The sequence below is a fragment of the Phyllopteryx taeniolatus genome, chromosome 1, assembly GCF_024500385.1.
Source record: "Phyllopteryx taeniolatus isolate TA_2022b chromosome 1, UOR_Ptae_1.2, whole genome shotgun sequence".
Lineage (NCBI taxonomy): Eukaryota > Metazoa > Chordata > Actinopteri > Syngnathiformes > Syngnathidae > Phyllopteryx > Phyllopteryx taeniolatus.
The window spans coordinates 4892440-4904530 of NC_084502.1; the positions used below are offsets into that span (position 1 = coordinate 4892440).

The window sequence follows — 12091 nt, forward strand, 5'->3', positions numbered from 1 at the left end:
AAAATATGGTGATCCGGATCCTGACCCGACTGCTCCAAAACAAATGACGGCGGTATCGGTCGAATTTCACAGCTCAATGTTTATATGTTTAATGTGGCTTTTTTGTTGATGGTTTACTGTCATTATGGCGAACACGTTCTCAACGTCATCGCAGCTGCGACAGTCCACTTATTATGACGAAAGCACACGAACCAAAACATTACGAAACACAATTTATTCGAATTTCTCGCTGAATTGAATACAGGTTGTACGAGTATTTTTTTATGCAATTGCATAAGCAGTATTGTTTATAAAAAAAAAACGATGATATCATGATATAAAATACATTCAATTGGAAACTTACTGATACAGAAATTATACAATGAAGTGATTTAGAAAAATACAAAAGTAATATAAAGTTCAATTTACTGGAAATTATTATGAAAAAATGATTATATTTTAACGTTTTCCTTGATATTATTTTGTGGGCAGTATGAAGTTTCTCTCCAGCTCCAGGAATAAGAAAGGATATTCATGACATTCAGAAAGACACGTATACCGGCATATATTTCATTCATAACTCATACAATCATTTGTAAATTCACTGTTGCTTAGAGAGGACAATATGGATCTATCAGCTTCTGCAGTTACATCACCGTGCAGCAACACTGGGCAGGGTAGTTGTCAGCATCGACTTTAAATTCATTTCCATAAACAAAGTAAATGTGCATTTTCCCTTTCCATGAGTAGGTCACCTTGGTGACAGGGATCAGCTCGATAGTTTGACGCTGGACACAATGAAGAATAGCAATGTTACCAAATACATCAGACATTCATTACTGCACTCATGGTGAAATTATGTTTTACTAAATTATATTCAGATACAAATGTAGCTGGTGAACAATTACCTGTTGAAGAATGCGAGAGGTCTGGGAGAACTTGCCCTGGTGTTCGTTGATTAAACGCTGTGCAGCGGTTACCACAGCAGGGTCCGGGAATCCCATCACTGGGTATAACTGAAAAAGGTCATAGGAAATGTAGCGCAATTAGGGACTTGAATACCGGATCAGTGTTAGTCTTCTGAAAGCACAAAAGCCATTATTATGGCACAAGGTTAGAGAGTAAAATGAGCATATTTACGGGGGAAATAATGGATTTTTCTTTATATTTAAAGAAGAAAAATACATATATACAGATAGAAAGATGTATAATGGTATATTTCTAGGGTTAGTCAGTTTGTAAGTGGGTCTCTAGCTGGTTCAAAATGCTGCTGCGCGCCTCACCACCGCACATAACTCCTATTGTTTTTTTAATTTGTTTTTAAATTGTTATGTTCAATTGTCTTGTGTTTTATATTCAATTTGTACAGTATTAATACAGCAAATTATTTTAGCTGAGTTTTTTTTTAATGCTCTTTAAATAAAATGGAGTATGCTTCGAGTATTTCAATATTAAAGGCTTGACAGGGTTTCCTTTACTCCAGATCATGCAAAACATAATAGACTATCTGAGATATACATCTTTGACAATTCCATGTAAGAACAGTTTGGATAAGCTCCTTTTCTGTCGGAGTCAAAAAGGCATGGGTGGATGAATCTGATGAGAAACATGAGCAACGACCTTAACCTGATCAAACACCTTTGGGATTAACGAGGAAAGTGACCTCGAAACCTCAAAAATGCTTCAGGCATGGGTGAAAAAAATTCCACACCTAACTTCTACATTTTGCAGAGTGGGAAGTTGTAAAAGGTGTAATTGGCTAACATTTCCTTCTTTTCACTTCCTGATGATATAATGGTCAGGTTTCACAATACCTTTGTCGATATAGCGTACATTATAGTAAACACCTGAATGAACATGGACAAAAACTGTTACCAAGTATTGAGAGTCCCTGAAAAGCTCCTTGCCAGACACTTTGCTGAGGTTATCCAGCTGAAGTCCACTGGACTGTTCCACAACGTAGTCGTCAGAGTTGTTGGTCCTGTAATATATAATTTAATTTTGCTTGATCCCTGTTACTTTAACATCTTATTACCAGCGCTGCCAGCCAGATTGTCTGAAAATGAAGGAAACGGCACCATTTTATAATGACGTTGATATAGACCAAAAGCTGCTGTTTTCCTTGACATGTGGGGCATTGCTTGGATCCTTGCCCCTGGCAGCTGTGGCAGCTGTAACACAATAGTGGAGGGATGATACTCTGTAAATTGAAGGGATTGTAATACATACTTTAGAAACAAATGTTTTATAAGGAAAGTTTGACTTACTTTTCCCTCCCTCTGCCAAAGCAATGACTGCATCGGTCATTTCCATGGCGAAAACCAGCTCCATTGCACACCCAACAAACTTTCTACCAAAAACCAAAGAAAGCCAACAGTTGGACAATATTACTGTAGGTCCCGTCTGCCAATGCGGTTTAGGATTATAACTTACATTGCCTGCGCCGGCACAGTCTTTGCAAGGGGCCCGCCCCATTCCCATGCAAACATGACAGCTCTGTTGATGAAATGATTCTCGTTAAGAAAATATGCACACGTTCGCTTGTCTGAACATGGTTAGAATGGCATTAGGTAATTTTGAACCTTCATAGATGAAGTGTAGGGAACTTTGATGATCTGTTTGCCGTCTGTAAAATAACTGGGGGCTGTCGCAGGAATATCCCAGGGCCCTGGAGGGTGTTGGGCATACGCGTCCACTGGCTGGCCTGATCCAAAGAAAGTAGCATTGCAATGGGGAGATAACCTTATTGATCCCAATGGAAATTCTACCTTAAATAGCTAATAGAGAGAAGAGCTCGACATATAAGCAACATTTGAAATAATCAATCAACTGTTAAGTTTGATAAGTGAATATTAACCACTTTTAAGCTCTAATTCTCCATTTAAATTAAATGTACTGTGTCTTAACACCAAGTGATTATGTCAGTCCTGTCTGACATTCTATCACATTAGCCAAATTCTATGCACAAGACAATAAAAACAGAAACCATTAAAATCATAACAGTTGACAGTTGCAAAGTAGTACATGCACAAGACAAGAGTGACATACCATTATATGGCTCATGACTCCACTCAGTCAATCTCGACTCAATGAATGTTTCCAGTCGGTACTAAATAAAAGTTGTCAAGATGAGATGAGACACTTTAATTGACACTTTAATTTTTGCTTATTTTGTCTTGCTTTTACCCTATAGGTATTGAAAGCCTCCATGTTGGTGATCACTCCATCTTTTGCTGGTGCTGAACTGTAACAACACTTGCTCTTGGCCCACAGGGCAAATGCCTCCCGCGCTGTAGTCTCACTTATTGAAGGAATACTGCAAGCAGCAGAGGCATGAGATGTATGCTTTGAGGTATGTCTTAATTGTCTTAGCTGCGCACACCCTGGGTTTGCATTAATCAGAGTAAAAAGAAGTTGGAGGATTACTTCCATTGCGGTTGTTCCGGTCCGGGTTTTGGCTGAGGAGACGGTTGCGTCGGCATCGGAGGGGGCAGAAATCCACCTAGAGCCGAGAAGGAAAGTTAGATCCTGCACTCAAGTTATTTTTCAGACGTGGCTGTATTGCGAGACAGAGTCAGCAAAACAGATTAATTACATGACCATTGACCATTCCCATTGCGAGGCATATACAGTGGGTAGGGAAAGTTTTCAGACCCCCTTAAATGTTTCACTCTTTTTTATATTGCAGCCATTTGTTGAAATAATTTAAGTTCATTTTTTTCCTCATTAATGTACACACAGTACCCCATATTGACAGAAAAAAACGGCATTGTTGAAATTGTTGCTGATTTATTAAAAAAGAAAACTGGATATTCTGTTTAACTGTTTTTGTGTTGCATCACAGAATACTGGTGTTGGTGAAACGACAAAAAAAAAAACTAATATAAACATACCTAAACCATTATGAATATTGCGCAATCTAATAGGGTCCTATATAAAAGCGATATAAAAAAATTCCTGCCTTCAAAAATCATATCCATTTTTAATCATAGAGGTATTGAATACTGTGTGTTTATTGTAGTTGCACTGCATCATACTGAGAGCAGGACTCAAAATCAGTGTCTCTGATCTTGACATATATTATTAACTTTGTGGATTTTCTGCATTGTCAATTTAAAAAAATGTCCTGTTTTTTAATAAAGGGATGGAAAGTTTAAAAATGTTTATTCAATTCACCAATTAATTAAAAAAAACTAATTGACAGACTAATAGATTATTAAATTATTTGTTAGTTGCAGCCTTAAATGATATAGCTCTCAAGATGCATGTACAACCCCGATTCCAATGAAGTTGGGATGTTGTGTTAAACATAAATAAAAATAGAATACAATGATTTGCAAATTATGTTCAACCTATATTTAATTGAATACACCACAAAGACAAGATATTTAATGTTCAAACTGATCAACTTTTTTGTTTTTAGCAAATAATCATTAACTTAGAATTTTATGGCTGCAACACGTTCCAAAAAAGCTGGGACAGGGTCAGGTTTACCACTGTTACATCACCTTTTCTTTTAACAACATTCAATAAACGTTTGGGAATTGAGGACACTAATTGTCGAAGCTTTGTAGGTGAAATTATTTCCCATTCTTGCTTGATGTACAGCTTCAGCTGTTCAACAGTCCGGGGTCTCCGTTGTCGTATTTTAAACTTCATAATGCGCCACAGGCGGCAGGGTGGCCGACTGGTTAGAGCGTCAGCCTCACAGTTCTGAGGACCCGGGTTCAATCCCTGGCCCCGCCTGTGTGGAGTTTGCATGTTCTCCCCGTGCCTGCGTGGGTTTTCTCCGGGCACTCCGGTTTCCTCCCACATCCCAAAAACATGCATTAATTGGAGACTCTAAATTGCCTGTAGGCACTACTGTGAGTGCGAAGGGTTGTTTGTTTCTATGTGCCCTGCAATTGGTTGGCAACCAGTTCAGGGTGTACCCCGCCTCCTGCCCGATGACAGCTGGGATAGGCTCCAGCACGCCCGCGACCCTAGTGAGGAGAAGCGGCTCAGAAAATGGATGGATGGATAATGCGCCACACATTTTCAATGGGAGACAGGTCTGGACTGCAGACAGGCCAGTCTAGTACCCGCACCCTTTTGCTACGAAGCCACGCTGTTGTAACACGTGCAGAATGTGGTTTGGCATTTCATCCATCCATTTTCAACACCGCTTATCCTGGTTAGGGTCGCGGGGTGCTGGAGCCTATCCCAGCTGACTTCGGGCGAAAGGCAGACTACACCCTGAACTGGTCGCCAGTCAGTCGCAGGGCACATATAGACACCGACAACCATTCACACTCACATTCATACCGTCACTGAGTGGGAACTGAACCCATGCTGCCTGCACCAAAGTCAGGCGAGTGTACCACTACACCATCAGTGACCTGGTTTGGCATTGCAATTCCTTGCAATTGTACATTGAGGAACATTGTCCTTAAACTGTTCAACTAGTTTCTCATGCACTTTTTCCCAAAGAGGTGACCCTCACCCCATCTTTGCTTGTGAATGACTGAGCAATTTAGGGAAGCTCCTTTTATACCCAATCATGGCACCCACCTGTTCCCAATTAGCCTGTTCACCTGTGGAATGTTTCAAACAGATATTTGATGAGCATTCCTCAACTTTCTCAGTCTTTTTTGCCACCTGTCCCAGCTTTTTTGGAATGTGTTGCAGCCATAAAATTAATGATTATTTGCTAAAAACAAAGTTTATCAATTTGAACATTAAATGTCTTTGTAGTGTATTCAATTAAATATAGGTTGAATGTGATTTGCAAATCATTGTATTCTGTTTTTATTTATGTTTAACACAACGTCCCAACTTCATTGGAATTGGGGTTGTATATAGACTTTACATGCATAATTCTATGAATGTTTTAAATGTTCATATTAAAAAAATATATAACTTTTTGTGACACTCAAACATCCAAATTGTTGAGACATTTGGAGCACATGTTGGTAATGGCAGGGTAAACCAAAGATTGTCCCATTGTGTCCAGCCTTGTCATACGTTATGTGTTAATGCCCGGCTGCATGGTACCCGGCTGGTTAGCACATCTGCCTCACAGTTCTGAGGGCCTGGGGTCAAATCCCTCGCCTGTGTGGGGTTTGCATGCTCTCCACGTGCCTGCGTGGGTTTTCTCCGGGTACTCCGGTTTCCTCCCACATCCCAAAAACTCTAAATTGCCCGTAGGTGTGAATGGTTGTTTGCGATTGGCTGGCGACCAGTTCAGGGTGTACCCCGCCTCTCGCCCAGAGATAGCTGGCATAGGCTCCAACACGCCTGTGGATGGATGGATGATGGATGGATGGATGGATGATGGATGGATGGATGATGGATGGATAATGCCTTTAGTCAGTAAATGTGGCCCCGGCTCCATACAATACCTCCTCCGCCCGCCACAGTGCCTTCATAGCCGGGCATGTTGTCGAACATGCTGGCTGGCGGAGCGCTCGGCCCACGCGAGTCAGGTGCGGGTGGGGCAAACATTGCTGAAACAAACCAGAGGAACCAGTTGAGGAAAACATATCATATCCCTATTCAAGTGTTCCACCGTCTACGAAGTTTCCATGTGAAACGCAAACGAAGAACCTACAAAACAGTTCCGTCTTGTTGCGTATCCCGGACTAATTTGAAGACGAGTTCAAGTTTTCATCTCCCACGACGATGTAGACGCGTGTGTGAATTGCGACTTACCTTGGCCTTCTGCACCATTGTAATCCATTAGAGATGTTTGTGAACACTAAATACTGAGTTGTTAGGGGGTAAGCCCTCAAAAGGCAACACTTGAAAAACACCCCGCTGTTTTGAAAGGACGCCGGAAAAAAAACAAAAAACTACGGTGTGAAGACATTGCGTGACGTCACTCGATGTGTTCCACGGAAGTGTGCGATTACAGAGCTTCTTAAACGGACACAGTGCCGGTTAGGCAACGCTTGAAGAAAACACTTCATCCTCACACATACCGGGAGGGCCGTCGGCCGCTCTGAGGTAACCCGGATTGGCCACGCCGTAACTTGATCTGCCGTCGCTGCTTGGAGCGGAAAACGAAAGTTAGCACGAAGATCGAGTTCATAACGGGACGATCGGTCACCAGATGTTCACTTTTACAAAACTTCCAAAGACTCACTTTATGATAGGCTTGTAGTCCATGTTGACGCGTTAGATGTGAGCTGGAAACAAACAATGCAAATACTGGAGTTTTACTGGCGCTGCATCGCCGACATAATCATGTGACCCAAAAAAAAATTTAAACTAATCATTTACCTTTTTATCACACGTCAGAAAACAAAATCTCAGCTAAAACTTCCCGTCCCGCCCAAACAGTCAGATTAATGTGCCAATTCCAGAGGTCGCTATCCACGATGTGTTGTCGAAATCCGATTTCCCAACAGCCCCCCCCACACACACACACACACAAAAAAAAGGGGGGGGGGGGTTGTTCCGGAAGTGAGAGCACATCTGCTTTATGAGCAGTTAGAAGGTAAAGTGCGTGCATATGTGATAACTTTGCTGGCCTGATCATGATTGTAACTTTTAATGGCGTCCAGTCTCTCCAAGCTAATGTTGCATCAAGTCACATGAAATCAAACTACACATAAAGTCACAAGAAAAGAATGAATACATTTAATAATAATAATAATAAATCGTTCATTCCAACTGACTCATTCGTAGTTATGTACACAGTGTGTCCATAGTACACAAACGGCTGCCAGAAGTGAAACAATAAAAAGGAGAGGGGGGAAAAAAAAGCTAAGAGTTGGTAGTCATTTGCTTACTTTGTTTTTCTTCTTTTTTAAATGAAAGATCAGCCCACGTTAAAAGACAGAAGTGAAACTTGGGTGCGAGGAGTGGACAAGTTAACATTAGTCCGCTGCTGTTTGCTGTTACTTCTCGTTTGCTCTCACAGTCCAATTCAATACGGGGATAGTATATAAGATAATAAGATTTAACAGAAAACGTTTTTATTTAATTTAATTTCTAATTAAAAATGAAATGTAAAAAGTGCTGTTGTTTTTTGTTTTGTTTGTTTTTTCACCGGGAACAATATTTTAACCATTATATTTGACGTCGACGTCCAAAGAAGTGGTGCAGAAGTGCCCGAGGTCACGGGAAAATTTTTATTAATTAAAAAAAAGTACTATTGTATTATGTTGTACAATATTTGGCAGGGATTGGGTTCAGATCGACGTTATAATCTAAAGTTCCAGGCGCAAGTAGACGCTGTCAAATGAAGGTGGTTGTTGTGGACTACAGTTCCCATGAGCCTTTGCAACACTGTCGGAAGTCCTTTTCTTTTCATCCGGTGTTGGTGAAATCCCTTTTGGATTTACATCGGCGGGTAAGTGGATGAAATCCGTGACAATCAACACAATGTGTGCCATTAATTCACCGTTTGGATGCTTTTAATTGATTATTTATGTTTGGTCTGCGTCTATCGGATGAAATTCACCTCTACGAAACGATATCACTTATGTTTTGTGTCGCGAGGCGCTTCTGCCAAAGCTAGTGACCGGCTGCTGGGCGCCTTTCCCGTCAATATTCAACAGAGGCCCGAAGTTTGAAAAGCTTCTGACAAGTACTAATAGCGCTAAAGCAGCTGTGTTTTGAAATTTCTCTTGAAACTAAATAAAATTGGCGTGAAAGGCCCCGCGACTAGTTAGCTCCACGTCGACCTGAGCGTTAAATTGCTAGCTTGGTAGGCCAGTCAACGTGCTTGGAAACGCAGTGTCATTAGAAGTACTTGTAGTATCCGCATTTCGGGTTTCTAACCAGGTTAGGTAATCGTAATTACATCCATCACTTTGGATTAGTCATTGACTGCAGTCGAATCCTCCAATGGCATTAAAATATTTAGCATTAAGGTTAAAACTCTTGTCTTTTTTTCCTCAAAGTCACAATGGCAGCCCTCCGACCCCTCACAAAGCCCAAAATTGTCAAGAAGAGAACCAAGAAGTTCATCCGCCATCAATCAGATAGATATGTGAAGATTAGGGTAAGTTATGATCTTGGTTGGCGTACAACCAAATATATTGTGTGTGTATGTGGTCAACCTACTCTTGAGGATGTACACAACTAAATGGTGTAAATATCCCATTTCATGCATCCTAACAGAAAAACTGGCGTAAACCCAGAGGTATCGACAACAGGGTCCGCAGGCGGTTCAAGGGGCAGATGTTGATGCCCAACATCGGTTATGGTAGCAACAAAAAGACAAAGTTCATGCTGCCAACTGGCTTCAAGAAGTTCCTGGTGCACAATGTTAGGGAGCTGGAAGTTCTGATGATGAGCAACAAGTAGGTTACTCATGCACATGCAACATTCATGTTGTTTCACTGCTGCTAATATTGTCCGTGAAGTCGTAGAAGATACTGTATTCACTATTCACTTTATGAAATGCTCTAGGAAGGCAAAAAAGCCAAGGCTAGTAAGAAAGTAGTAATTGATGTTAAGGAAGTATGTTGAATTGATGCTTGTCTCTGAGAGATGAGCTTTGTGTGTTGGGGAGCAGCCAAGTTTAGCCTGCGTTATTAATGGAAGTTAGGGGTGGTCTTTGCAGCAATGTACATGCCCACCTTTAAGTGCATTTTGTCTAAATCAAATGATCTGTAAACCATTTTGTTGTTAAAAAGGGACTTTGAAACTGTTGTTGGGTTATATAGTATAGTATATTTACAGGATAAATGTTAGGCAACTATAAATTTCACATTTGTTCGCTAATCATGGCACGGCTCAGTCTGTAGTTATCACCAGTGAATAGTGGGGCATTACTGTAAATGGAAGGCAAAGCTAAATATGATAGAACTCTTGTCTGATTTAAAAGCAATAATTGTGTGAAGAGGGTAAAGGAAATTTACAGGCAATGGAATTGAACAGGAAGGCACGGTGGTTGACTGGTTAGAGCGTCAGCCTCACAGTCCCCGGCCCCGCCTGTGTGGAGTTTGCATGTTCTACCCGTGCCTGTGTGAGTTTTCTCCGGGCACTCCGGTTTCTTCCCACATCCCAAAAACATGCACATTAATTGAAAACTCTAAATTGCCCGTAGGTGTGAATGTGAGTGTGAATGGTTGTTTGTTTGTATGTGCCCTGCGATTGGCTGGCAACCAGTTCAGGGTGTACCCCACCTCCTGCCCGATGATAGCTGAATCCCAGTAAACACTGTTTTTCACCTTGCATCCTTTGATATCCCTCTAGGACTCACTGTGCGGAGATCGCCCACAACGTCTCCTCAAAGAACAGGAAGGTGATCGTGGAGAGGGCAGCCCAGCTAGCCATCAAGATCACCAACCCCAATGCCAGGCTCAGGAGCGAAGAGAATGAATAAAATGTCAGTCCAGAATAAATACGTTAAAATAGAATCTTGTGCATGTGTTTCTTTATTTTTTGTGTTCATGTATTAACCTGAACCTGGACAAGTTGTTCTTCTTTGACATTTGAAATGGTCATAAGCCTGCATATGATTTAGCACCCAAATACATGTTTGCCTCTTGTGTCAAAAAAAGTGAGTAAAAAAGTGTCAGCAGTCAATGGAAACAGATTGTTGAAAATTGCAGACATTTTTGTAGATAAAAGGCTTCCAGGGATTCCATCACGTCAATGCATCCACAAATCCTCCGCTCCTAGTTTTATAGCTTATAGTGGTTTCCCTCCATAACTGTCCAGATTGTGTTTTTTGTGTGTGTTGGGGTGGCTTCCTGCTGAGAAAGTTTCCATTACGATATGGCAGCCATGCCGTGCCCCTCAGTGCTCACCCGTATGCCATCTGTCACCCCAAAGTGCCAGGGATGCAAACATATCATTTTGCCAGTCACCTTGTAGCTGCTAAGTGACTGGTGGAGAAAATAAGAAAAATATATATTTTTTGAAGTATTCAAGCTACACCTGTCTGTGGATGCAGCTTGAGAAAGCAAAAAAACTTATCCAGAGAGGGGATGAGGATGTCAAGTAAAGACTAGTTTTTGAAAGTGGCACGAGCCAGGGAAGAAGCCATTCATCTCGTCACAGGACAATACAATGAACATGGCGAGGTTAGTGTTTGGAACGGGCCACGTCGCACCCAAGCAAGTCTCACTTGGCTTCTCTCGGCCTGAACATGGGAGGCGAAGCGTCCACACTGCAGGAGGAAAGCGGAGGATGTTCTCCTTTTCTCTCAGATGTCGACTAGGTATCGTCCGAGGGAAGACAAAAGGTAAAAACCTGAACACAACAGACAGCATTAAGTACACTTGCACAATGGAATGGCACAATTATTACCACATATAACTTATGAAGGAGCGATTCAGGCACCAACATTCTTGGGGGGGAAAAACACTTTTCCATGTTTTCAGGAAAATTTGATTCGTCCAGCTTAACCATCAACAGCACGCCTTTTGGGACATTAAATAAGATGAAGGTTGCGTGCGGATAGAAGCTTAATTTTTGCGGATATTACAGATGTACAATTGTGTTGCGTGTGTTATTTTATTTGGCATCGTCATCTGCTGGGTGATGTCGCCTTTGTTTTAGTATTTTGTATTGCACTTGCACCTGACTACCATAAGATGGCAGTCTGGTCAGTTTGAATGACGCTTAGAGTGAGTTATGCCCGTTTGTCTTTCAAGGACGTTTTTGCGTGAAATACCGGTTTTTGTTAGTTTTGCCATTTGAAGTTTTATTCGGAATGTACATTAAAGTAAAAAACCAAAAGAGGTGATAAATTTACCTGTCGGGAAGAAGTGTTACTAATTCTGTGTCGCTTCTCAATCCTCATCTCGAAAAGGCAACTCCTGTGTTCACCACTCAAACCTATGTTGTTGCTAATCTTATGCCCAGTTGTAGGAGAAAAGGAGGGATGGGCTTTTTCATTTAAAAAAAAATATTTTTGGGAGATATTTCGCCTTTGTTTTAGCAAAGATCCTGAAGCCCAAGCCAACAGGTCAGCGCGAGGTTGTGGTGATACTTCAGGTGAGGCACACCTTCTGACTCTGTTTTTTTTTTTTTTGCAAATCAAAGGCACAAGATGGGGACAGGGCTTTTTTTTTTTTCCCCCACAGATCATTTTACTCATATACTAGTGTCAGGCCATACTGATATATGACAGAAGTGTTTTTTTGTTTTTGTTTTGTTTGTCTCCAAGTTG

At 41.3% G+C, this 12091-nt stretch overlaps 3 protein-coding genes across 10 annotated transcripts in view; 2 read left to right on the plus strand and 1 right to left on the minus strand.

The window, feature by feature from the left end:
* Positions 1 to 199: 199 nt before the first annotated feature.
* On the minus strand, positions 200 to 7395 carry ssuh2rs1 (ssu-2 homolog, related sequence 1). 4 transcript variants are annotated; one of them, XM_061763096.1, is made up of 14 exons: positions 7240 to 7395; positions 7103 to 7145; positions 6939 to 7003; positions 6360 to 6464; positions 3406 to 3481; positions 3166 to 3295; positions 3028 to 3088; positions 2562 to 2683; positions 2413 to 2475; positions 2247 to 2329; positions 2058 to 2150; positions 1855 to 1960; positions 888 to 995; positions 200 to 767 (listed from the first exon to the last, which is right to left on the minus strand). In XM_061763096.1, the coding sequence occupies exons 2-14, from the start codon at positions 7123 to 7125 to the stop codon at positions 627 to 629; spliced, it is 1176 nt and encodes a 391-aa protein (XP_061619080.1). In that variant the 5' UTR covers positions 7126 to 7145; positions 7240 to 7395; the 3' UTR covers positions 200 to 626. The 4 variants fall into 4 exon arrangements, with proteins under 4 accessions (XP_061619080.1, XP_061618995.1, XP_061619255.1 ...); XM_061763011.1 differs by having other exon boundaries at positions 6939 to 7006; XM_061763271.1 differs by lacking the exons at positions 6939 to 7003; positions 7103 to 7145; positions 7240 to 7395 and adding an exon at positions 6670 to 6913.
* A 779-nt stretch (positions 7396 to 8174) lies between these two features.
* Positions 8175 to 10331, plus strand: rpl32 (ribosomal protein L32). The gene is made up of 4 exons (XM_061763407.1): positions 8175 to 8314; positions 8868 to 8968; positions 9088 to 9269; positions 10168 to 10331. Exons 2-4 carry the CDS (start codon positions 8873 to 8875, stop codon positions 10295 to 10297), a joined length of 408 nt encoding a protein of 135 aa, XP_061619391.1. The 5' UTR covers positions 8175 to 8314; positions 8868 to 8872; the 3' UTR covers positions 10298 to 10331.
* Positions 10332 to 10480: 149 nt separating this feature from the next.
* Positions 10481 to 12091, plus strand: part of LOC133472021 (glutamate receptor-interacting protein 2-like) — a 42384-nt gene continuing 40773 nt past the window's right edge. The window contains exon 1 of one of the 5 annotated variants that reach the window (XM_061762813.1): positions 10481 to 11161. In XM_061762813.1, coding sequence (XP_061618797.1) covers positions 10987 to 11161 — 175 coding nt within the window. In that variant the 5' untranslated portion in view covers positions 10481 to 10986. The remainder of the gene's footprint in view (positions 11162 to 12091) is intronic. The other 4 variants (XM_061762311.1, XM_061762395.1, XM_061762482.1 and 1 more) reach the window with 4 other exon arrangements.

Coding starts and splice junctions, on each gene's coding strand:
- ssuh2rs1 (XM_061763011.1), bottom strand. CDS start 7,125: ATGGACTACAAGCCTATCATAAA. Junction 3,482..6,359: donor CACTGTGGCGGGCGGAGGAG/GTATTGTATGGA, acceptor TCTCGGCTCTAG/GTGGATTTCTGCCCCCTCCG. Junction 2,476..2,561: donor CCTACACTTCATCTATGAAG/GTTCAAAATTAC, acceptor TTTCATCAACAG/AGCTGTCATGTTTGCATGGG.
- rpl32 (XM_061763407.1), top strand. CDS start 8,873: ATGGCAGCCCTCCGACCCCTCACAAAGCCCAAAATTGTCAAGAAGAGA. Junction 8,969..9,087: donor ATAGATATGTGAAGATTAGG/GTAAGTTATGAT, acceptor GCATCCTAACAG/AAAAACTGGCGTAAACCCAG. Junction 9,270..10,167: donor GTTCTGATGATGAGCAACAA/GTAGGTTACTCA, acceptor ATATCCCTCTAG/GACTCACTGTGCGGAGATCG.